This window comes from Macaca thibetana, chromosome 1 (genome assembly GCF_024542745.1).
Source record: "Macaca thibetana thibetana isolate TM-01 chromosome 1, ASM2454274v1, whole genome shotgun sequence".
NCBI lineage: Eukaryota > Metazoa > Chordata > Mammalia > Primates > Cercopithecidae > Macaca > Macaca thibetana.
In genome coordinates this window covers 20564183-20588292 of record NC_065578.1, presented here as the reverse complement: position 1 = coordinate 20588292, position 24110 = coordinate 20564183, and the positions used below count along the sequence as shown (strand labels likewise).

Below are 24110 nucleotides of genomic sequence, written 5' to 3'. Positions count from 1 at the left end.
GGTTGTGCCGGGATAACTGTTCTCTCACTTTATTGTGCTCTGTGCTTTTCTTTGACCACTTAATAGGTATTGGAGCCTGTTACCAGGAACTGCTGTGAAATTTAATGGGAGATAAAAGGCAGCTTATTATTAGCGATTAGTGATTGCTTATTCACTAGGCTGTCACAGTATTTTTGGTGGCAGATAAATCTATTTGATAGAGTTGTTTTGTGTGTGTGTGACAGAGCCTCACTCTGTCAGCCAGGTTGGAGTGCAGTGGTGCCATCTCGGCTCACTGCAACCTCCACCTCCCGGGTTCAAGCAGTTCTCTGCCTCAGCCTCCCGAGTAGCTGGCATTACAGGTACATGCCACCACACCTGGCTAATTTTTGTATTTTTAGTAGAGGCAGGGTTTCACCATCTTGGCCAGACTGGTCTTGAACTCCTTACCTCGCTATCTACCCGCCTCGGCCTCCCAAACTGCTGGGATTACAGGCATGAGCCACCACGCCCGGCCTTGATAGAGTTTCAAAATTATCTTTACCTTTCTTTATGCAGTGATGTTCTCCAAATTGTTATATAGATTTATTTTAGATATGCCCTCTCCATTCCCCCACCAAAGCATGCATTGCTTTACAAATCAGTTCCACTGCTATAGTGCAGGCATTATGAAATGGTTTCATGATACTGTTATTTCTTGGTATCAATACTGACATACCATAAATAAGCATTCCAGTGGTAAATCTCAAACCCTAGGCAGAAGGAACTGATAAATTCAAGATGTCCATGAAAAAATCTGGCCTCTAATCTGTTTCAGTCACTGATAGATATCCAAAAAGTTGACCAAATTTCCTCCTTTGCTACTTTTATGTGGCATAGTTTACTGGTTACACATTTTTCTTGTTGCTGATATTTATCATTGTAATCGAGGCAAAAGTACAGGCTTCCTTTGAGAGTGTTATGTGTTCCAGATTGTCCTGACAACAGTATTTCCCTTGGTTGAACCCATGGCTCTGAAAATAAGTGTGTTGGCATAATATCTTCACTCTGTTATTGTACCTTTTACATCTAAGAAACCTTGTTTCTATCACTGACTTTCTGCCTGTCATTGGGAAACCTCGAACATTCAAAACCTTTAAATTACAGAAAGAGCCCCTGTGCATAAAGACATTTTTTAAAGCCTATGCTGCTTTTATTATGGACTACAATTTTTGAAGAATAAACCAGAAGTCAGCAGAAATAACCCTTCCGTCTGAGAGCATGTTACCTGCCCGAATGAGCTGCTAGAACATGGCAGCTGTTCACACAGCCCTCAGAGGTGTTCTTCCTGAATGGCTCTCTCATCTCCCACTCTTGCTTCAGGGACTACCGCGGGCCAAACAGAGTCAAAGAAAGGGCAGTGAAAGGTCTTTCCCCTCACTACATAGTGGTGGGAGCTTGTGATGCTTCAACTAGATATGAGCCTATTTGCCTGGTAGCGTGGATAGCATCAGAGTTTGTGGTGGGCATGTGCGTGATCCGCAGCTGGTGGTGGTGGGTGATTTTCTTAAGGCATATAATTTGTGTTTTAGTGATTGATGGAGCCTTTCCTCTGGGGATACTGCATTTCTAAGTTAATAGGATGACAACCATTGCAAATCTGTAAATGTTTGTTTCTAGACATATCTACCATATACAGTTGCTTGAAACCTTACAAAGCTTGCTGTGTCTAATCAGTAATTCATCCACCTTTGATCCCATGAAGTTAATGAAGTACAATTTGTTCATCTCCTTTCTCAAAAGATGTTCAGTGTTTAATTGTATTATTTCATTTTCCCAAAGATAGATCTTTAGTGGGTGGGTGGTATTGCCTGCCTGAGAAAGTAGAATATTTTGGCACAGAGGTGAAATGCCTGGCAGCTGAGGCGATTGCTTCTGTATTTTCTTTTTTCAGCCCCACACACCATCACAAGCAGAGGAGAGCCACTCCCTGATAGCAACAGGGTTTTCATGGTTCCTGTTAGCTCCACAGACCAGGAATACCGCACCTACTCGTTAAGCAGACCTCTATCATGTTCTTTATACTCAGGCATTTTCCTAGCACTTAGAGTTTAAGGATTATTACCGTAGGCCTCCCTGCCTTGGTTGGCCTGTTCCATCTTCTCCTCACTAGTAGCATGTGTTCATCTTTCATGGTGACTCGTCTGTGAAACCTGTCTTGGCCCCTTTCATGGAACTGACTGTCCCGCTGTGCTCACTAGATCCTGCACATACCTTCTGCTACCATCCTCACAACTTTGTTTTGACGTCACTCCTGGGAACCCCTCCAGGGCGGGATTATTCACTTTTATATTATCAGCACCTAGAACAGTACTTGACACATGGTAGCTTCTTAATAAATGCTTCATTAGTTGTTGACAGCACCTCAGTGTCCTTGTCCATTCTCAGAATATAATGTGTGAACGTCAGCCCCTCCGTTGTGGCACTTGTGTCTAGAGGTATCTGCTATTTGTCCAGTTTCATAGGGTAGTACAAAAACACTTAGCATTTAGGGGCATGAACAAGCATTTCTGCAGTCCAGCAGCTGTGACGTTATCCATGTTAAGTTAGCATCGCACACATCCACCGTAGCTCCGCTCGATCTTCATGGTTCCAGAACATTTGCTGGTGTAGGGCTGGATATGCCTCTGCTTGATGTTTGCATGCTGAGCTGGCTTGGGTAGAACTGTCCTATCAGTACTTCCTGCTTATTGCTTCATGAAGACCATTGATGATGCCAGTGCACTTTTCATTGCTAGCCACAATGTTAGTTCTCCCTGCCTGCTTTTTGGGTGCTAATGTTCTTTTGAAAAATCCAGGTAAGATTCTGTCCCAGCAGTTAGGGAGGAGGCCAGTGCTGTTATATCTTTGTTCTTATTTGTCTTTGGTGCCATTATTAAAATCACTTTTCTGGTCCCCATCACGCTGGCCTGTCAAGCTCTTGGGCCCTGTTACACACGCAGTTCAGGGTTGATTTGTGAGGCTCGTTTTGTCTTTCCACATCCAAAGAATAGAGTACAGGAAAGGGCAGAATGGTTTTCCCATGACATCATGGATGGTGGCGTAATATAAGATACATGTAATAGCATACATTTTATGGGTAAGTTAAAAAGCATACTAAAGTGAATATTCTTGGACTTGTCTACCGAGTTAAGAATTAAAGGTGTCATTGAAGGTTACCTGTGTTTGCCTCTCTGAGCCCAACTTCTGCTTGCCCTCCAGAGGTAAACATGACCCAGAAATGATAAAATTTAAAAAACCTTTCTGAATTTGTAAAAACATCTAAATATTATGAATACCATTATTTTGGAATGTATGTATGTATTTTTGAGACAGTGTCTTGCTCTTTCGCCCAGGCTGGAATGCAGTGGTGCAATCTCGGCTCACTGCAACCTCTGCTTCCTGGGTTCAAGTGATTCTTCTGCCTCAGCCTCCCGAGTAGCTAGGATTACAGGCATGTGGCACTACTCCCAGCTAATTTTTGTATTTTTAGTAGAGATAGGGTTTTGCCATGTTGGCCAGGATGGTTTCGAACTCCTGACCTCAGGTGATCCACCTGCCTCAGCCTCCCAAAGTGCTGGGATCACAAGCATAAGCCACCACACTCATCTGGAATGTATTTACTTTTTTTTTTTTTTTGAGATGGAGTTTTGCTCTTGATGTGCAGGCTGGAGTGCAATGGCATGATCTCGGCTCACCACAACCTCCATCTCCTGGATTCAGGCAATTCTCCGACCTCAGCCTCCCGAGTAGCTGAGATTACAGGCATGTGCCACCACACCCAGCTAATTTTGTATTTTTAGTAGAGACGGGGTGTTGCCATATTGGTCAGGCTGGTCTCAAACTCCTGACCTCAGGTGACCCATCCACCTCGGCCTCCCAAAGTGTTGGGATTACAGGCGTGAGCCACTGCACCCCACCATATTTAATTTTTAACACTTGGCCAGAACTGGGGTGGGGCATATGGTCCCTACCCTTCAGAAATTCATATTTTGCTTCCTAGAGGCAAGACTCAGTCTAAGAATATGTGACAGTTCCAAGGGCTGAATTATATACCCCAAGCCATTTGCTGAAGGAATAAGAACAAAAGAGAGAATTTAAAGATGGTTTTAAGAAAGAATTGTGGGCCAGGTGCAGTGGCTCATGCCTGTAATCTCTGCACTTCAGGAGACTGAAATGGGAGGATTGCTTGAGTCTAAGAGTTCGAGACCAGCCTGGTCAACATAGCAAGACCTCGTGTCTACAAAAAAAATTAAAAATCAGCCAGACATGGTGGCACACATCTGTAGTCTCAGCTACTCAGAAGGCTTAGGTGGGAGGATCCCTTGAGCCTGGGAGTTCAAGGCTGCAGTGAACCATAATCGCGCCACTGCACTCCAGCCTGGGTGACAGAGTGAGACCCTGTCTCAGCACACACCAAAAAAAAAAAAAAAAAAAAAAAAAGAAAGAAGAAAGAATTTGGACTTGACTTGTTGATGAAAGGATATGGGGCCTGGGAATGGTGGGGTGACAGTGATGACCTTGCCCAAGCCTCAGAGTAGCCATCGGCCCAGCGCCACTTTTTACTCGTTTTATTTCCCCACACCTCCATCCTTGGGAAGCTGGTAAGGTAAGGAACAAATGCATCTGTGTGTGTAATTGTTTCCTAATACTCTACCAGACCTCCTAAGGATGTTCCCGGATATATAGGGACGATAGCCTCAATAGGAGTATAACAAGTAGGCTGACTGTAAGCAACAGTGGTTTTGTACTCTGAAGCCTTTTTGTTTTTTTAAGAATCCATACGTAATTTATTTAAATAGGGTATAAGTCTTAGTGTTTTGCATTATACGGACTTTGTCTCTTTTATATTGGCACAGATCATGCATGCATTTTCAGTTGCTCCTTTTGACCAGAATTTGTCGATTGATGGAAAGATTTTAAGTGATGACTGTGCCACCCTAGGCACCCTTGGCGTCATTCCTGAATCTGTCATTTTATTAAAGGTAAGTAAACAGCTCCTTAGCTAAAGAACTCAAGGTTTTACATGTTACATAACTATGTGTAAACTGTGTGAAATGGTGGTTAAAGGATGCATTGAGTCTTTAGCAGAGGGCAGTGGTAAATGAATGCTGTGAGTTTTTGCGGCTCAGCCTAGCTCTGACTGAGCCCCAAGAGACTTAGAGGAGGTCAGGACATCATCATATCTTGTTCTTGTGTGTTACAGTAGGTGCTGTTATGCCACAGCATCAGCAACTGCTGGTACCCTGAGAAGGTGAAAGTGAAGGCTTTCCTTGGCCTTTCCTGGATCACCTGGATCAATTTCTATGCCTTGGTGGGATCAGGGTACATCATTACTTTCCTTTTCCCTGGTAGGGCAGGGCAGTGGTATAAATTCCACCTGCCCAACTGCTAAGCTTCACGCCTCATTTTTCCCGTTTGATTTTCTGTCACAAGGGCCCCCATTCTTCTCCAGATACAGATCTAGTTTTCATTCCTCTCACACTGGGAGGAAGGGAGTGATACTGGGTTGTGGCCCTCTGAACACTTGAGGATTGACTGTCATTCCAAAGAGGAAAGCTGAATAATCTAGTCTCAGGTCACAAAGTTTCTGGGATGTCCCCTCCCCAATGCCCTCCAATCCCCACCCCTGCTTTTTTTTTTTTTTTTTTCCTTTTTTGGACTGGATGGATCTGTTCTTAAAACCACACTAATGATACTGATGTCTGCAACTTAATTTGAAATGCTGCCCCCACAAAAAAAAAAAGCAAAAGATGGGTAGAAGATAGACTTGTGACCAGTGCAAATAGTAACTTATTTTATACTTTAAAATATATCTCTGCTGAGATTTTCATAGTTTTTCATAGTTAAAAGTAGATTCAGCCTCCTCCGTAAGCTTTTCCCTAACTTCCGGTTCAGCAGAATTACTTAACCATACTTCATAGTATTAAAGTATCTCCTCTTTTCCTTTTGGTTCAAAAGTACTAGCCAGCCAAGCTAGGAAACAAGGGTAAAAACACAAGGTTCTGTCACAACAGTCACATACACAACTTAATGGGATTCTGTCCAGGGCATGGAAATTGGTTTTGGATTTAGCAGATATAGAAAGTAGGGACTTCCTTTTTTTTTTTTTTTTTTTTTTTTGAGATGGAGTCTCACTGTGTCGCCCAGGCTGGAGTGCAGTGGCACGATCTCAGCTCACTGCAAGCTCCGTCTCCCAGGTTTAAGCAGTTATCTTGCCTTAGCCTCCCGAATACCTGGGATTACAGGCATGTGCCACCACTCCTGGCCAATTTTTTGTATTTTTAGTAGAGTCAGGGTTTCACCATGTTGGCCAAGCTGGTCTCAAACTCCTGACCTCAGGTGATCTGCCCGCCTCGCCTCACGAAGTGCTGGGGTTACAGGTGTGAGCCACTGCGCCCGGCCTCAGTGACTTTTCTTTGACAGTGTCTTAGAAGCCCCTACTTTCACTGGGCATGGTGGCTCACACCTGTAATCCCCACACTTTGGGAGGTTGAAGCAGGCGGATCATGAGGTCAGGAGTTCGAGACCAGCCTGGCCAGCATGGTGAAACCCCATCTGTACCAAAAATGCAAGAAAATTAGCCAGGCGTGGTGGTGGGCGCCTGTGATCCCAGCTACTCGGGAGGCTGAGACAGGAGAATGGCATGAGCTTGGGAGGTGGAGGTTGCAGTGAGCCAAGATCACGCCACTGCACTCCAGCCTGGGCAACAGAGGGAGACTCTGTCTCAAAAGAAAGAAATAGAAAAGTCACTGAACCAGCCTCATTTGCCCAATTCTACCCTCCCTAAGGGCCTGATTTAGTCGCTTCCCATTGCCTCTTTTGTTTCTTGGCCAAAAGAATCCCTACTGTTCCAAATACCACCACATCATGTGGTAGAATCATTGTTCAGGTTTTTTATTTTGAACTGTGAAATGTATGCTTTTCAAACCTTGGAGCCCCAGTTCTGGTGTGATAAAGTTAGGCCCTGGAATGATGAGGCAGACCCATATCTACCCCATCCATGCACACACACCCCTCATCCCACCACCTAACCCCTCTCTCTGTTTAACATTCTGCATTTCCTGGAACTATAGGCTCTGTGAAATGGTTTTGAAAACACACTTGAGTTGCTAGATCCTGATGATCCTGTCTAACGTCCTAGAAACAGCCTGTATTGTTGAATGGTTTGTACTTCACATGAGCAGCTAGAGTCTGTACTGTTCATTGGCCTCATTATCCTTGCAGCTAACCTCGTCATAAGCTCAGACATCATAAGCTTCCTCCTGAAAAGGAAATGGGTATCTTGTTCTTGCTGGTGACGTGGGACAAAAGTATAATTTTAACCTAATTGGTATTCTGAGAGGACCAGTCTAACTTTTTATTTGTACCCCTCACTACCACTACCAGTATCTTAGCTCACATTGGTTACATCAGTCTTTAGTAACCCCAGGGTGTCTAAACATTTCCATGTCTAAAAGTGTCTTTAAGAGTGGGAAAATAGTCCCCTCTGCCTTTCCTCTTCACACACACAGTGTACCATTTCTGAGGTGTTGACTCTAGACCCATAGCCACCAGGGCATCCACTGTTAAACCTGGACACCGCTGGCTGTGGCTCAAACTGAGTTCTCTACTGGACAGTGTGTTTTTGTGTCTTGTAGCAATATCACTAGTTGAATCATGGGCCATACTTCAGATTTCAGATTCCTACTCCCTTGTGGTTTTGAATTGTCTTCATTTGTTTTCTAGGCTGATGAACCAATTGCAGATTATGCTGCAATGGATGATGTCATGCAAGGTAAAGATGAATTTGTTTTAGGAATCTGCTGATTAGGTGTTAAATGGAGGTGGGATTTTAGATATTGAAGCTTTAGTGTACAATGCTTTTACTTTGCACCTCGAAAAAAGCTTCCACAAGTTATTACAGTAGAATACATTGTTTGTCTTAAAAGATCATAGAAAGGAGAGAAAGGTATCTACAAAAACTTGAAAAGCTAACCTGAGGAAACTGAAATAAATGTGAGCTCTGCCGATGGAGGAGGTCAACAAGAAGCAAAGCTAAGTCAAATTGCAGTGCCCCAGACAGGCACACACAAATTAGAGGCCCAGGTGCCTCTGAAGGTGGGAATGAATTGTGAGCCTAAAAACAAGATAACACGATACTTGTTTGGAAAACTGTATAAGAAGCAGTTAGACAACTCCCTGCCCTTCACATCCTTTTCACTTCCCCACCCCACCTGGACCTCAGATGGGCACCCAGAATTATGTGTTTCCACACTTGGAAAAATTAAACTAGAAAGGTGGGAACAAAGCCTATACCAAATAGGAGACTATCTCCTAGCCCTTTGCTCAAATTCGGGCAGCCCATTACTTACCTTCCCCCGGGTGGGAAGGGATTTCTCTCCAGGGAAACTAGTCAAAAAAATAACCAATGGATGTAAAAAGTCTGGTTCTGTATGATCAAGTGGGATTTCTCCCAGGGATGCAAAGATGGTTCAACATATGCAAATCAATACATCACATCAGCAGAATGAAGGACAAAAATCATATGATCATCTTAATAGACAAAGAAAAAGCATTTGATAAAATTCAGCATCCCTTCATGGTAAAACTCTCAACAAATTAAGTACAGAAGGAACATACCTCAATATAATAAAGGCCATATGTGAGAAACCCACAGCTGACATCATACTTAATGGCGAAAAGCTTAAAGCCTTTCCTCTAAGAACTGCAATAGACAAGGAGAGCCATTTTCACCACTCTTATTCAACATAGTATTGGAAGTCCTAGCAAAAGCAATTAGGCAAGAGAAATAAATAAAAAGCATGCAAAATTGGAAAAGAGAAAATTAAATGGTCCCTCTTGGCAGATGACATGCTTTTTTTTCTTTTTTTTAAATAGAGTCTGTCTCTGTTGCCCAGGCTGGAGTACAGTGGCACGATCTTAGCTCACTGCAACCACCACCTCCTGGGTTCAAGTAATTTTTGTGCCTCAGACTCCTGAGTAGATGGGACTACAGGCATGTGCCATGACACCCAGCTAATTTTTGTATTTTTACTAGAGATGAGGATTTCCCATATTGGCCAGGCTGATCTCGAACTCCTGACCCCCTGTGATCCGGCCACCTGGGCCTCCCAGAATGGTAGGATTACAGGCATGAGCCACCGTGCCAGGCCGACATTAAGTTATATATGTAGAAAAACCTAAAGATGCCATGAAAATACTTACAACAACTGATAAACATTCAGTAAAATTGCAGGATACAAAAATCAGTGTACAAAGTGAGTTTCTATAGTGTAGTGATTATCATGTTCACCTAACAAAAATCAACATACAAAAATTATAGCAGCATTACTATACACCAATAAGAACTAGCTGAAAAAGAAATCAAGAGAGCGGCTGGGTGCAGTGGCTCATGCCTGTAATCCCAGCACTTTGGGAGAGCGAGGCAAGTGGATCAGTTGAAGTCAGGAGTTCGTGACCACCCTGCCAACATGGTGAAACCCCTTCTCTACTGAAATTACAAAAATTAACCAGGCATGGTAGCGCATGCCTGTAATCCCAGTTATTAAGGAGGCTGAGGCAGGAGAATTGCTTGAACCCAGCGGGTGGAAGTTGCAGTGAGCCAAGATCACACCACTGCACTCTCTAGCCTGGATGACAGAGAGACTCCATCTCAAAAAAAAAAAAAAAAGAAAGCAATTCCAATAATAATAGCTACAAAAAAATTAAGATTAAATACCTAGGAATAAATTTAACCAAGAATGTGAAACACTTCTACAAGGAAAACTACAAAACACTAATGTAAGAAATTGAAAGACACAAACAAATGGAAAGACATCCTGTGCTCATGGATCAGAAAAATTAATATTGTTAAAATTAACCATATTACCCAAAGTAATCTACAGATTAAATGCAGTCCCTATCAAAATACCAATTCCTCACAGAAATAGAAAAACACAATCCTAAAATTCATATGGAAGCACAAAAGACCCTGAATAGCCAAATCTTAATCCTCAACAAAAAGAACAAAGCTGGAGGCATCATGCTACCTGGTTTCAAAATATACTACAAAGCTATGGTAACCTAAACAGCATGGTGTTGGTATAAAAACATAGGACAGTGGAACAGAATAAAGAATCCAAACATAAATTCATGTATTTACAGCCAACTAATTCATGACAACAGCACCAAGAACATACCTTGGGGAAAGGGCACCCTCTTCAATAAATTTTGCTGGGAAAACTGGATATCCATATGCAGAAAAATGAGACCAGACCTCCGTCTCTCACTATATGTTAAAATCAACTAAAAATGGATTAAAGACTTAAATGTAAGACTTGAAACTATGAAATTGCTAGAATTCAATATGGGGGAAATGCTGTCAAACATTGATCTAGACAGAGATTTTAGCTGAGACCTCAAAGCACAGGGAACAAAACCAAAAATAACGAGATGGACTATATTAAACTAAAAAGCTTCTGCACAGCAAAGGAAATAATCAGCAGAGTTGAGGAGACAACCTGTAGAATGGGAGAAAATATAATCTCATTAAAAAGTAGGCAATGGACCTGAATAGATGTTTCTCAAAAGAAGACATAAACATGGCCAATAGGTGTATGAAAGATGCTCAGCATCACTAATCATCAGGGAAATTCAAATCAGAATCACAGTGAGATACCACCTTATCCCAGTTAGCATGGCTGTTATCAAAAAGACAATAACATGTAACTAGGATGCAGAGAAAAGGGAACTCTTATACACTGTTGGTGGGAATGTAAATTAGTACAGCCATTATGGAAAACAGTATGGAAGTTTCTCAGAAAACTAAAAATATAACTGCCATATGATCCAGCAATCCCACTAGTGGTATTTATCCAAAGGAAAAGAAATCAGCGTATCAAAAGGATATCTGCAGTCTCATGTTTATTGCAGCACTGTTCACAACAGCCAAGGTATGGAATCAACCTACATGTCCATCAGTAGATGCAATGATAAGATATGTTATATTTATATGTACACATACAATGGGATACTATTACTCAGCGATTAAAAAAATGAAATCCTGTCATTTGCAGCAACATGGATGAAACTGGAGGAAATTATGTTAAGTGAAATAAGCCAGGCTCAGAAAGACAATACTATATTTTCTCATACGTAGGAGCTAAAAAAGCTGATCTTGTGGCTGTAGAATGATAGTTATGAGTGGGTGGGAAAGGGGCTGTATGAAGGGAGGTTTGTTAATGGGTACAAACATAGAATTTGATAGAAGGAATAAGTTCTGGTGTTCGATAGCACAGTAGGGTGATATGTTGTATATTTCAAAAGAGCTAGAAGAAAAGATAGTGCAATGTTCCCAACACAAAGAAATGATAGGCCGGGCGCAGTGGATCACTTGAGCCCCAAGAGTTCAAGACCAGCCTGGGCAACATAGTGAGACCCTGTCTCTACTACAAATTTTAAAAAGCCAGGCATGGTGGCTTGCACCTGTGGTCTCAGATACTTGGGAGGCTGAGGTGGGTGGATTGCTTGAGCCCAGGAGTTGGAGGCTGCAGTGGGCTGTAATCATGCCACTACACTTAAGCCTGGGTGACAGATTGAGACCCTGTCTGAAAAAAGACGAAATAATATTCAAGGTGATGGATATACTAAATACCCTGATGTGATCATTATACATTGTATGCATATGTCAAAATATCACCTGTTCCCCATAAATATGTACAAATATTATGTTTGGTTTTTATTTTTTATTTTTTTGAGATGGAGCCTCGTTCTGTCACCCAGGCTAGAGTGCAGTATGGCTCACACTGCCTCCGGGGTTCAAGTGATTCTCCTAGCTCAGCCTCCTGGGTAGCTGGGGCTATAGGCATGTGCCACCATGCCTGGCTAACTTGTATTTTTGGTAGAGACGGGGTTTCACTATATTGGCCAGGCTGGTCTCAAATTTCTGTCCTCAGATGATCCGCCCATCTCGGCATCCCAGAGTGCTGGGATTACAGATATGAGCTATTGAACCTGGCCTTGTTTGTATTTTTTTTAAAGCTGGTTCATGTCCCAGGCACCCTTTAGTCAATCCCACCATTGCCCACTGAACAGAGATTTCAGACATCTTTTTTTTTCCCCCCAAGATGGAATCTCACTGTTGCCCAAGCTGGAATGCAGTGGCGCGATCTCAGCTCACTGCAATCTCCCCCTCCTGGGTTCAAGCGATTCTTCTGCCTCAGCCTCCCGAGTAGCTGGGACTACAGGCGCCTGCCACCATGCCCAGCTAATTTTTGTATTTTTAGTAGGGACAGGGTTTCACTATGTTGTCCAGGCTGCTCTAGAACTCCTGACCTCATGATCTGCCTGCCTCAGCCTCCCAATTTGCTGAGATGACAGGCGTGAACCACTGCACCTGGCCCAGAAATCTTTTTAGTACCTCATACTTAGGTAGATATGAGCAGCCAGATAGTTGAGGAATGAAAGCCTGGGACCAAAATTTGTCGAGGAAATAGCATAGGAAGCATAAGAAAGCTGGAAAATAACCTATAAATAATGGCCAAAAAAAAAAAAAAAAGCAAACAATAGGAAGAGGAACTATATAAAAGGAACATTTGGAGCATAGAAAAGAGTTCATGGAAATGTAAAAAATGATTGCACCCTGGGTTTGATACAGTAAGTAAAAAACTAAGGGTAAGACGGTCAGGAAAGCATCTAGAAGTAGGAGGGAAAGCCAGTCGAATTCACAGGATGAAGTCAGGAAGACGAGATAATGGAGCAGTGCCCACGAGATCTGAGGGAAAGCGAGTTCCAATCTAGAATTCTGTAACTCTCACACCTGATAGCCACTTGAACATATATAAGGCCTCAAAAGATTGATCTGTCATGCACCATCTGCGAAGATACTGTGTGAGGATGTGTTCTTTTTCTTAAACATTAAATCAAGAAAGAAATCAACAGTGGACCCAGTAAATAGGGGATCAGCCTAGGATAAGATGCCCTAGAAGATGGTGAGGGAAGTCTCAGAACTGCTGTTCTTCAGCAGGCAGCGAAGACCACCTGATCCATATTGGAGTGGTGGGACGCGAGCTTCAGGAAGGGATGCCACAAGGAAAAGTAGAAGTGATGATGACTGTCTTCAAGAGGTTACAAGTCTTTAAGAATTTACATGTGAATTGGAGATAAATACAGAGAAAATGAAACACATCAGTAATTCAGTAGTTACTAAGCCCAGAAAGACCAAGTCATACCACATAGGAAATAAAACCAAGGTGCACGAAGGCATTCTACTGTGACCAGTATTAATGGAGTAAAAAGTAATGCCAGCTCTGGAGACTGGCTTAACAACAACAAACACCACGTCATCAGGAGGCTGGGTCAGGGGCAGGTGCTATGTAAGCGGTGAAACAGCTGTTTGTATCATTCACTGAAGAATTTATTAGATTTTATCTAAAATTGTGAAGTAGGCCGGGCATGATGGCCCACTCCTGTAATCACTTTGGGAGGCCGAGGCGGGTGGATCACTTGAGGTCAAGAGTTCAAGACCGGCTTGGCCAACATGGTGAAACCCTGTCTCTACTAAAAATACAAAATTTAGCCAGGCATGGTAGCAGGTGCCTGTAATCCCAGCTACTTGGGAGGCTGAGGCAGGAGAATTGCTTGAACCGAGGAAGCACTGGTTGCAGTGAGCTGAGATCATGCCGCTGCACTCCAGCCTGGGCGACAGAGCTAGATTCCCTCTCAAAAAAAAAAAAAAGAGTAAATAAATAAAATTATGAAAAGCATGTTATTTAGAAATAGGCTAAACACCAGAAGAAGCTGCTATGAGAGTCAAAAGTGACTCCTTCCAGAACTTGGGAATGGGAGGAGGAGGCCGAGAGACACAAGTCTGGAGGAGTCATCTACGTGGCTTCCCCCCAGGCCACTCCTAGAGTCGTGCACAAGGTGTGCCCCAGTTACAAACCTTGTCCTGTCAGTATTTACTTTTTAAATGATGCATATGTATTGCTTTGATAAAAACAGAAACAAAGATTGTTCTGAGATTAATAACATCCATAACTTCAAAGATGATTATTACAGGTGACTAAGATAATCAAAAGTTATTTTAAACTTTGTCTTTAAGCATTGAAGTGATCTTATTACTGTCTGTCACGACAATCTTTTCAATTTAGAATTACTTTTTTTCTTTTTTTCAGTTTGTATGCCAGAAGAAGGGTTTAAAGGTAAGTTACATTTGTCATGTTTTGTTCATGAATGTCAGAGTCATCCTGTAATTTTCTATTAAAGCAAAGGCTATAATTTGATTTTTAAATTTTAATCCAATCTGAGTCTCATGACTAAAATTAATTTTAGTTAAATGCATTTCTTATTCAAGCTTCTTCATTATCTTTTTCAACACTCAAGCCTCAGATGGGGCCTCAGCTGGGGCCTGTGTGTGAGAACTGTTTCTTGCCAGATGTCCATTTGGCCTTCCCTTTCTCATTTTATGGGAGGTTGGGAAATTAGCTAGTGGCATTTCGAGATTTATTTTTAACCTTTTCCCAGTTCTTCCTATCAAGTCCCCTCCTAGAGCAAAACAGTTTGTGTGTAACTATTAAGAATTAGTGGTACAAGAATTTGTCAGATTTTATCAGGTTCAGTGAAAAGATTTAATCACTTAGCATTAAGGCATTTGTTGTATTATTACTTCAAGAGGAGACACGGTGGTGCTCGTACTACATCTGGGCCATGTAGTTGTGCACACCGATAATATTCAAGAAGTCATCAGATACAGACCTTTGACGTTTTAGGATTTTCCTGTTGCTGTCTTGATTCTTTGCCGGTTACTCCAGAAGCCCATGGCAGGCTGTGATTTTGCTAAGGAATGACTTTGAATCACATACCAGGTATTCCTTGCTAAAGCAAATAAGAGACAAATCTACTGGCCGAAATAAAGTCTTCCTCTTGCTGCAGCTTTGTTGTCTGCATGTTACCACTACAAAGGGACTCCTGATGGGTCAAAACAAAGCAAAAAATGTCTTTATGAAAAATGGTCACTGGCTGGGCATGGTGGCTCACGCCTGTAATCCCAGCACTTTGGGAGGTCGAGTCAGGTGGGTCACTTGAGGTCAGGAGTTCGAGACCAGTCTGGCCAACATGGTGAAACCCCATCTCTACTAAAAATACAAAAATTAGCCAGGCGTGGTGGCATGCACCTGTAATCCCAGCGACTTGGGAGGCTGAGACAGGAGAATTGCTTGAACCTGGGAGGTGAAGGTTGCAGTGAGCCAAGATTGCACCATTGCACTCTAGCCTGGGCAACAAGAGTGAAACTGTCTCAAAAAAGAAAAACGGTCATTAAATGAAAGCATCAATAAAATCTGGTTAGTTTGTGTGAAGATAAACTTAGGAAGCACATGGCTTTCAACAGAAATGTGATTTAGCGTAGAGCCTGGAGTCTGCTGGTATTTTGTCTTATCCTCCCACACCAAGGTGCTGCTGTGTCCATTTATTAAATTGGATGTTCCCTGTTGATGATGTGTTCTTGGTAAATGGAATCCATGACCTTTTAATCTGTAGTTCACAACTATCCCTCCACGTGTGTTTCTTTTCCCAGGTACTGGTCTTCTTGGACATTAATCTTTGAATACTTGCTGACTGCTAAGAAATGACCAGAGGGGAAGAGGAGTTTGACATGTTAGGGCATTAAAGCAAAGGTGGATTTAAGAATTAAACCATTACATGCCCCTTCCAAAAGGCAGAAATCGATTCAAACGTGACTGTCCCAAATGCCTTATGTCAAATAAAGCAGATTGCACTGATGGACATCAGACTTGAAGGAAATGTTTCCAATTTTATATTTAAGGGGGGTGGTGGGTGGGAGGGGGCAAGTAAAGACGGAACAAGTTTAGTAGCAGTAATAGTAAATCATGTTTACATATGAGATTTATAGTCGTGGGAGGGAATAAAGTTCTGTTATATTTCCTTGCTCGAGTTTCATACCAGATGCGTTGGTCCATAAAGGATTGTATCAAGTAGATGAGACAACATTCTGCTCTGAACGAAAAGTAATTTTAGAGACATAACCTGCTTACCAATGCCTGTCTTTGATTCATATTCTACTTTCAATAAAGCATGAAAGTGAAGAACTTGTCCTAAGTGTGGAAAAGTGTCTTCAGATTTAGACTCTCCTCCATGTCAGCTGTAGCGCCACCCGCCTTACACTGCCCGGCCGTCGGTCTCTTGGTGTTGGGTAAAGGAGGGGCACTTGCGTGTCTCCTGCAGTGAGCAAGGAATTATGTCTCATTTTTTGACTTCAGAGGCTTTTTGCTTTGGTGCATTTCAGAAAGGATGGAGAATATTTATTACGTGTGAAAGCATCTTTTTCCGGTTTTGCTGTTATTCAAAAGTGGGAATTTTACCTGGCACGTTTGAAAATAAAAAATCTGCCTACCTATCAGAAGCATAAATCAGACTGAAGTACATTTGGATAACACAAGGTTTCTATAAAACTTGTTCTTCCTGTCCTCCATGTCACTGTTTCTTGGACCTCAGTTCCCTTTTTGAAAGCATTCTTCCAAAATGCCCTGAGAGGATATCTTAGATCCTATTGTTTAAAAAAGGAAAAGAGTATATGGATGGGGATGTGCTGTCCATCCAACTCAGGATTGTCATTCTTAGCAACACGTAACCGAAGCAATATTCTTAAGAATATTGAAGGGTTTTTTTAATTGAACTTAAGTCTGGAGTTTTTCCTTTTAAAAAAAAAAAGTTTTCCTGTTGAGTACATATGTATAAGTTTGTGGCTGAGATGCTAGCTTAGGCATCTCTCTTGTTAACACTTTTCTTGGCCTTGGGTTTGTGCAAGGCGTTTTCCCCCTTTCATGAAAATTTGAACTCAGATAATGGATGGGGAAGGCAGATTGTGGTTTGAGACCCAATAACCTTGGCAGCATCCCTTTTGAATAGCTCCTTTTGTCAGAGTAATTATGGTTGTTTAGTAAAATTCTAACTTCGTGTTTGTGTTTCCCCTCTGTGTTTCTAATGTATTCAGTCTGTGCCCTCTGAGGAGGCAGGGGGTCTCTAATGAGCCTGTGGGAGAAGGTGAGAGCTGCACATAGCCCCCCTCAGAAGCCATCCTAGGAGCGGAACCAAGAGACCAGCTGTTCTGGTCTTGCGGTTGGCACAGGTGAAGGACTTGAACTTGAGCTGATGGATCCTGATTTTTAGATCTCATTGTTTTATTAGCTCCAAAGAAATGAATGCAGGAGCCTAAAAGTATAACACAAACTTCTTCTTTCTCAAGGTAAAGACTTTTATACAAGTTCACATAATGCTTGATGAAGCGGCTTCCTTTTCCTTACAAAGAAGCTTGTTGGCCAGAGAACGTTCTTTTTGGGGATTGACATAAACATGTTAGTAGCCCCCAGAAATCTGATACATTTTCCCCAATTTGCTGTTGATAACAGTTTTGAAATTTGTTACTTGGGTATTTTTTCCTCCTGCAGTGCTACAAAATAACAGCCTTTTGTAAATCTTTCAGGCTGGTACCTGCTCTTGAGTACTGGCTTCTTTATTACCTCTGCCAAGGGGTGGGGTAGACCCCAAGTGAGTAGCTCAGGGTCGTCTTCCTCCTGCTCTGACAACTTGCCTTGTTCTGCCGGCACTGCTCAAAGTAACTGCAGCCCAGCGGCTCCAGCGACACTATGAAGCTTTATTACAAAGGCAGGAGATCAGGCCCTAGACCCACTGAATCGGAATCTGCATCCACAGGCCACTCCTGTGCTCTTAGAAATCCTGGACTGGGGCCTCTCCCACCCATAGTAGGCAGAGTTGCAAAGACACGTATGCTTGTATTGAATGGCTTTGCATTGCCACCCTTCTCACTTTGTACTTCCCTGTACAGGTAAAGGGTATAATCTAAAGCCCGGTTCTCGTTTCTGTAATTACGAATAGATGGAGTCCATTTGCCTTCTGGACTGTGAAAAGTTCAGAGACTCTTTGTGTTGGGGTTCTAATGCTGTGCATGTGTACCTTTTTATATTAGATTAGTCTCCTGTACAAGGTATAATGAAGCTTGGGTCTTTTCCCTTTTATATTTCTGACCATTCTTTAATCTCAAACGGATGTGTACAACATACTACACTGGTACAGATTGTCACCACGAACTGAAATAGGCTGCATTTGGGTGTCTTCATTTCCTGGGGAGTAAGTATCTTTCTGTGTATTTATGAACTCTATTGTTTAGAATTACTGTTAACCTTCCGGCCAAATTAAAAAGATATGAATGTCCTTTTATTTCTGTGGAATCATAATCCAGAGTGAATTTTTCAGTTATTTTAAATGTCCTTTTGGTTGGTCCGTGTGGTCATAGATCTGCTCATCAGACTCTGGTTAATATTGGAATCTAATGCTCAGGTTGAATAACCTGTTTTAAAAACCCAGGCGATGATTTATCTCTGTCTAAACAAACTGCTGAAGCGAAATGAGCAGGAAAGCCTGTCTTTCCTGTTACAGAATCGTGGGGCAGAATCATATCCTTTCTCTCGGGCACTTTAGTCCTCAGCTCGTTCAGTGTTGCAGGGGACTGCGAACACAGTGCATGCAGATGAAAAGCCAGCGTTTGCATTTTACGAAGATTTTCCCAGCCTGAGCAACATAGTGAGACTTCATCTCTATAATCAAACAAAAACTAGCCAGGTACGCCAGTGGCCCCAGCTACTCAGGAGACCGAGGCAAGATAATTGCTTGACCCCAGGAGGTCGAGGCTGCGGTGAGCTGTGATCACACCACTGCACTCAGCTTGGGCGACAGAGTAAGACCCTGTCACAAAAAAAAAAAAAAAGTGCACATCTATGATAACGTCCCATACTCCCACCCCCACCCCAGAGTACAGGGTTTTGTCAACAACATTTCTCATTCTGAAAGCTGGCATCACTCTCCCCCCCACACACCCCCCCCCCCCCCCACACACCCATCTCCTAGACATTCTATGGGCAGAAATACTGGCTGGGGATTTGATTATCAACATTATTGGAACCCTCTATTTTTCATTAAAGTATAAATTATAAACATTCGTAAAATAGCACTTTGTTGATTTCCCTGAGCAACATTTCTGTGTCAGGTCCTGTGTGCCAGGTAGACAGTCTCATTGGAAGACAAAAACCACTTCTCCATCCCATATATCCCAAACCTTGGATTTTTTTTCCCCCTTCTGACGTTAATTGGGCTATGAAGTCCACTAGCTATCCAGATAGCACATAAACATACAGGCAGGTGTTGAAAGTGTGGAGTTGTAGAAGTTGGACCACCTGTGTTACAGATAATGTCACCATTTACCTTGTAACTAAGAAAAGTGACTTAATCTTGCTTTACCTTAATTTCTTCATCTCTAAAAGTAACAGTATTTGCCATTTTTGTTTACTACACTCAGAGGATTAAGCAATAATATTGTTGAGGCAAAAGGCTTTGGATTTTTCTTTGTATTTAGAAAAACAGTTGCCTTTCTGAGGAAATGCTGTTGGAATCTCTTCTGCAAGTCTTCAAAAGGAGGTCTTGTAACCACATAGCCAGGCTACCTGGAGCATCTTCTCTGAGAACTTTAGAAACTACGTTTTACTTCAAGCCCTTCCAGCTAAAATGATAGCTAGACAGGTGTTCTACCATCCTGGTGCATAATCTTTCCTTCTGTCCCATAAGGATAATGAAGCCAATGGCCAAACTGCAAGGCTTCTCGATTCGGTGTTTATCTTGCAGGGTCATGTTGAAAGGTATTTGAAACACGCTTAGAATGCATGTTGAAGATTTGTGTCTCAGTGATGGGCAGTTTCTGCCCCAAAGGGGCAGCTTCAGTTGTTTTGATCGTCATTGCCAAGAATATCAGGAACAGATGTCTCGAGCTGCCGAGGCAGGGCTCTGCGGGCACCGGGAAGCAAAGCCATGTGGAGGCCTGTGGCTGGTGCTCAGAGGTCACTTCCTGGTCCGAGAATTGTGTTTTTCATTATTTATTTACCTGGTGACACTTAGTGAATAATATCGTTCAAGGGTAGAGTACGCGAAACAGGCTCCCCCAACAAATGATAGAACCAGTTACCAAATAAATACATGATACTAACCATGTGAGATACCTGCATATGGTAAGGTTTTAAGTCTCTCTTGAGACTCACTAGATATGAGGAAGGAGGAGGTTGCAGAATTGTGGCTTGCCAGGAGTTATATGACCTCTTCAAAGTGACATTGGTTTAACTTTATTTTATTTTATTTTATTTTATTTTTTGAGACTGAGTCTTGTTCTCTTGCCCAGGCTGGAGTACAGTGGCACGGTCTTGGCTCAGTGCAACCTCTGCCTCCTGGGTCCAAGCGATTCTTGTGCCTCAGCCTCCCGAGTAGCTGGGATTACAGATGTCTGCCGCCACGCCTGGCTAATTTTTTTTTTTTTTTGAGGTGAGGTCTTGCTCTATCACCAGGCTGGAGTGCAGTGCTGCAACCTCTGCCTCCAGGGTTCAAGTGATTCTCCTGCCTCAGCCACCCCAGTAGCTGGGACTTCCGGCACATGCCACCATGCCCAGCTCATTTTTGTATTTTTAGTAGAGACAGGGTTTCCACCATGTTGGCCAGGATGGTGTCGATCTCTTGACCTTGTGATCCGCCCTCCTCGGCCTCCCAAAGTGCTGGGATTGCAGGCATGAGCCACTGCACCCAGTATTTTTGTATTTTTAGTAGACATGGGGTTTTACCATGTTGGTCAGGCTGGTCTCAAACTCCTGACCTTAAGTGATCTGCCCGCCTTGGCCTCCCAAAGTACTGGGATTACAGGAGTGAGCCACTGTGCCTGGCCTAGTTTGACTTTAGAATTGAGACCTGCACCAGCTTGTAGTTGATTGAGCCTCTGCTGTGTCTCACCCAGCAGAGGCCAGACCAAGGTTGCTGCAGAAGGGGATCCTACCGTGTAATGGGCTGCATCCCACAAGCGAAGCGCGGGTGGCAGGCTGGCCCTTCTCATTCCGTGTGCTTTCACACTCCTCATTCATGAGGCTATGAATTCCCCCTCAAGTTAGCCCTAAGAGCTTGTCCAACATAATTACTGTATTGATCTCAAATAGAGGGCATCATCTGTTTCTCCCCAACATGCTGAAATAAAAAAAAACACCCTGCTTTCAAGGACTTGGAGGGCCTTTGAAGTGAAATTGCTCTCGGACAGGGAGGAAGCCAGCCTTATAACAGCAGCTGGAATGGCTGCTTGAATTCCAAATCTGCATTAGTGCTGCCAGGCAAGGCAGGCCCTCAGCCACAGGAAGTGGGGCATGCACTCCAGGGAGGCCAGGAGGCCGACGCAGCCACTGCCTGGGTTGGATTGTTGCCTGCTGGCACACTGGCCTCCGCACAGTTCTATCTGGGTTTTCCTTTCCCTGGTGCTCTGGTGTTTTGTAACCAAGGGAATGCTAAACTGCAACCAGTTCCTTTTATGATCCTGGACAAGTCTGTTCCCCTTTGAGCCTCAGCGTTCTCTCTGAAAGGAAGTGGGATGTGTAGAAGTTGTCAAACATGAACTCCGTGGAAGGAGATAGTGGGGCCTCCTCCCACACCCACCTACTCCCTTGAGGAAGCTCCAGGCAGTACATTTGGAAAGCCACCAAACAGGACTACCTCTCAGGACTTTTCTTGTTTTATTAGTCTCTGAGCTGCCTCTTTGGTTGGTTTGTCTGGAGTTTTTGTAGCATCTTCTCACTCATCCACAGCATGTCTCTGGTTCTCTGGATGAAGGAGGCTCCAAGTCGTACTAGACTGAGTACTAGAACTAGAGTGTACTGTTTATTTCCTGTACTGGAAGCCAGAGTTAGGGCCGGGCAGGATTTTATGTCTGCACCTAAAACCACCCCATCCCCCACAAATGAATCAACCTAATTAGTGCTAGACTGTTGTAGCTCCCTGAGAGCAGGGCTCTGGCCATCTTACCACTGTGTCCCACAGTGGCCCACATGGTACATCCTCAGTAAGGAAAAAAGAACAGCTACTTCGGAATCTGCTAGAAGTTTTCCCATGGCCCCTTGGGGGAGAGCTCTTTTTATTACTTTGGTTTGACCTGTACTGTCCCCACCTTCAGGCTTCTTTGTCCTCAAAACAGGGACTTCTTCACATTCATGATCCAAAAACCTCTAACCCCAGGATGGGTCCCCCAGTAGTCTCTGCCATGTCTGCTGCACCGGCTTGGCAGCCTCCCGCCCAGACGGGGGCCTCTGGCCCTTCCCTGATGCATGTGCCCTGGCACCTACTGCCACTCTTCATCCTGCCTTGCTCTGCTTACAGTGGAACTGTCCTCTGCTCCAAGCCACCCCTGAAGCCCACCCTCCTTGCCGGCCTTTCCTAGACCTTACCTGCTGCTCTGTGGACAGCACACCTTGAGGACTTGCTGCTTTGGGGTTTTCTTCTGCTTGCTCTGGTGGGCAGGCCCTATCTCAGTTTTTCTTCCATTTGATCTGACTGGGAAAGAGTGGGTGGGCAGAGACGGGGAGTTCTTTCCAAGAGGCGTCATTCCCATTTTTAGGACTCTTCCTCCCTCCCCCACCCGCAGTCTCGTGCATTATTTGGAGTTTACTGTGGTGCCACCCATGTTTTCGTTCTCTGGCCTTCTCGGATGCCAGATTTTTAAAGCCAGCTTTCATTTCTCAGTGATCGGGACCACAGAGATGGTGGCTGAGTCGCAACATATTAAGTGTCTGAGACAAGGCTTGTGCCCAGAGGCAGCCATGCGTGAGTGGTCAGTCCTGAGTGGTTTGGATTGAAATAGGACAGGGAAAGCAAAGCTCTGGGGCCTTTGTCCAATCTTCCCCCTCAGTAGCTAGGCTCCATGCCAAGCTCTGTGCCCAGCCCCCTACGGCACGTGCTGCCTCCTCACCAGGGACCCTGACAGTCTCAGAATGGTGCCCCCTAGGACACATGGGAGATTATAAGCCTCTTACATTGAGGGAGGTCTTCTGTAAAGAGGAAAGGGCGGTAATTGAAAAGCTCCTTGATTATAAAGAAGAAATAGAGACGCCTGGCACAGGAGAGCCTTCGTTCTTTGGTCTACTCAGCCAGGGTCGGGGACATTCAGTACCCCCATGCTAATAGGCTCTTGGGCTCTTAGGGACCTTGGAGTCTGCAGGTCCAGACTCCAGAAGGTTATGGGACCATGAAGGAGGTCACAGAGCTGTACTCCTTGGCTTGCTGCATTTCTGCATCTCCAGTGCCTCCATCTGCCCCCTCCCTCCAGCTCAGGTGGCACACCTTTGTCTCCACTCAGCACTCTGGGATGTACCATCAGCAATGCCTGGCCAGAATTAAGGGTCTGTCTTACAGCATGGTGGAGAAAGGGGCCCTTTTGGAACAGGAGTTAGGGAAGCAAGAAGCATGGAGATTGTGCTCAGAATTGAATTCAAGGAGCAATGCATAAAAAAGCCAAAGGATGGGCGGAGACATGGTGCTTAAAAGGATCCTGGAATTCATGTACTTCTGAGATCTGTGAGCCCCGCCCCTGCTGAAGATGAGCCAGCCCCAGTACATGCTGCCCTTGAAGGTCTATAGGCATTCCGTTGGCATTTCATAAATAGGATGTATTTCACCAAGCATCTCCCAGGACCAGAGCCCTCAGGACATACCTGTCTAGGGCAGTTGCTACCCCCCATAGCCCCTTCCTCACCATCCCCAGAAGCGCCTTGGCCAGCCTCATTCAACTTCTTGCCTTTTTATTACAGTGTTTGAGCCAACTCTATAGTCCTGGTGTATTCCTAGGCCGGAGATCAAAGGGCCCCTGGGATCAGGTGGGCTGTGAGTGAGCATGTGATACTGCAGGAGTCTTCCTCCCGCCCTGACAACTTGCCTTGTTCTACCAGTGCTGCTCAGGATGTCTGCAGCCCGGCAGCGCCAGCAGTGCCACGAAGCTTCATTATAAATGCAGGAGCTCAGGCTCCAGGTCCACTGAATCTCAATCTGCGTCTACAGACCGCTCCTGTGCTGTTAGAAGTTTGAGAAACCCCCCTGGGCTGGGGTCTCTTTCCCATATGCAGCTGGGGAAGCTTGCTGGAGGGAGAAATCCACACAGGACTGAAAAGAACAAGTGCCTGATCTCCTACCTTCCCCTCTGCCCTTTCACAGGTGGGTGGATGGGTGGGGTGACGGTGGGGCATTTCCTGCTG

The 24110-nt window shown here is 44.0% G+C and overlaps 1 protein-coding gene across 5 annotated transcripts in view; it reads left to right on the top strand.

The window, feature by feature from the left end:
- USP48 (ubiquitin specific peptidase 48) overlaps positions 1 to 15780 on the top strand; it is a 102732-nt gene extending 86952 nt beyond the window's left edge. For 3 of the 5 annotated variants that reach the window (XM_050790338.1, XM_050790329.1, XM_050790368.1), the window contains exons 24-27: positions 4857 to 4982; positions 7726 to 7774; positions 14154 to 14180; positions 14748 to 15288. In XM_050790338.1, the coding sequence (XP_050646295.1) occupies positions 4857 to 4982; positions 7726 to 7774; positions 14154 to 14180; positions 14748 to 14809 (264 nt within the window). In that variant the 3' untranslated portion in view covers positions 14810 to 15288. Of the gene's footprint in view, positions 1 to 4856; positions 4983 to 7725; positions 7775 to 14153; positions 14181 to 14747; positions 15289 to 15553 lie in introns of those variants that run through there. The other 2 variants (XM_050790358.1, XM_050790348.1) reach the window with 1 other exon arrangement.
- The last annotated feature ends 8330 nt before the right edge of the window (positions 15781 to 24110 follow it).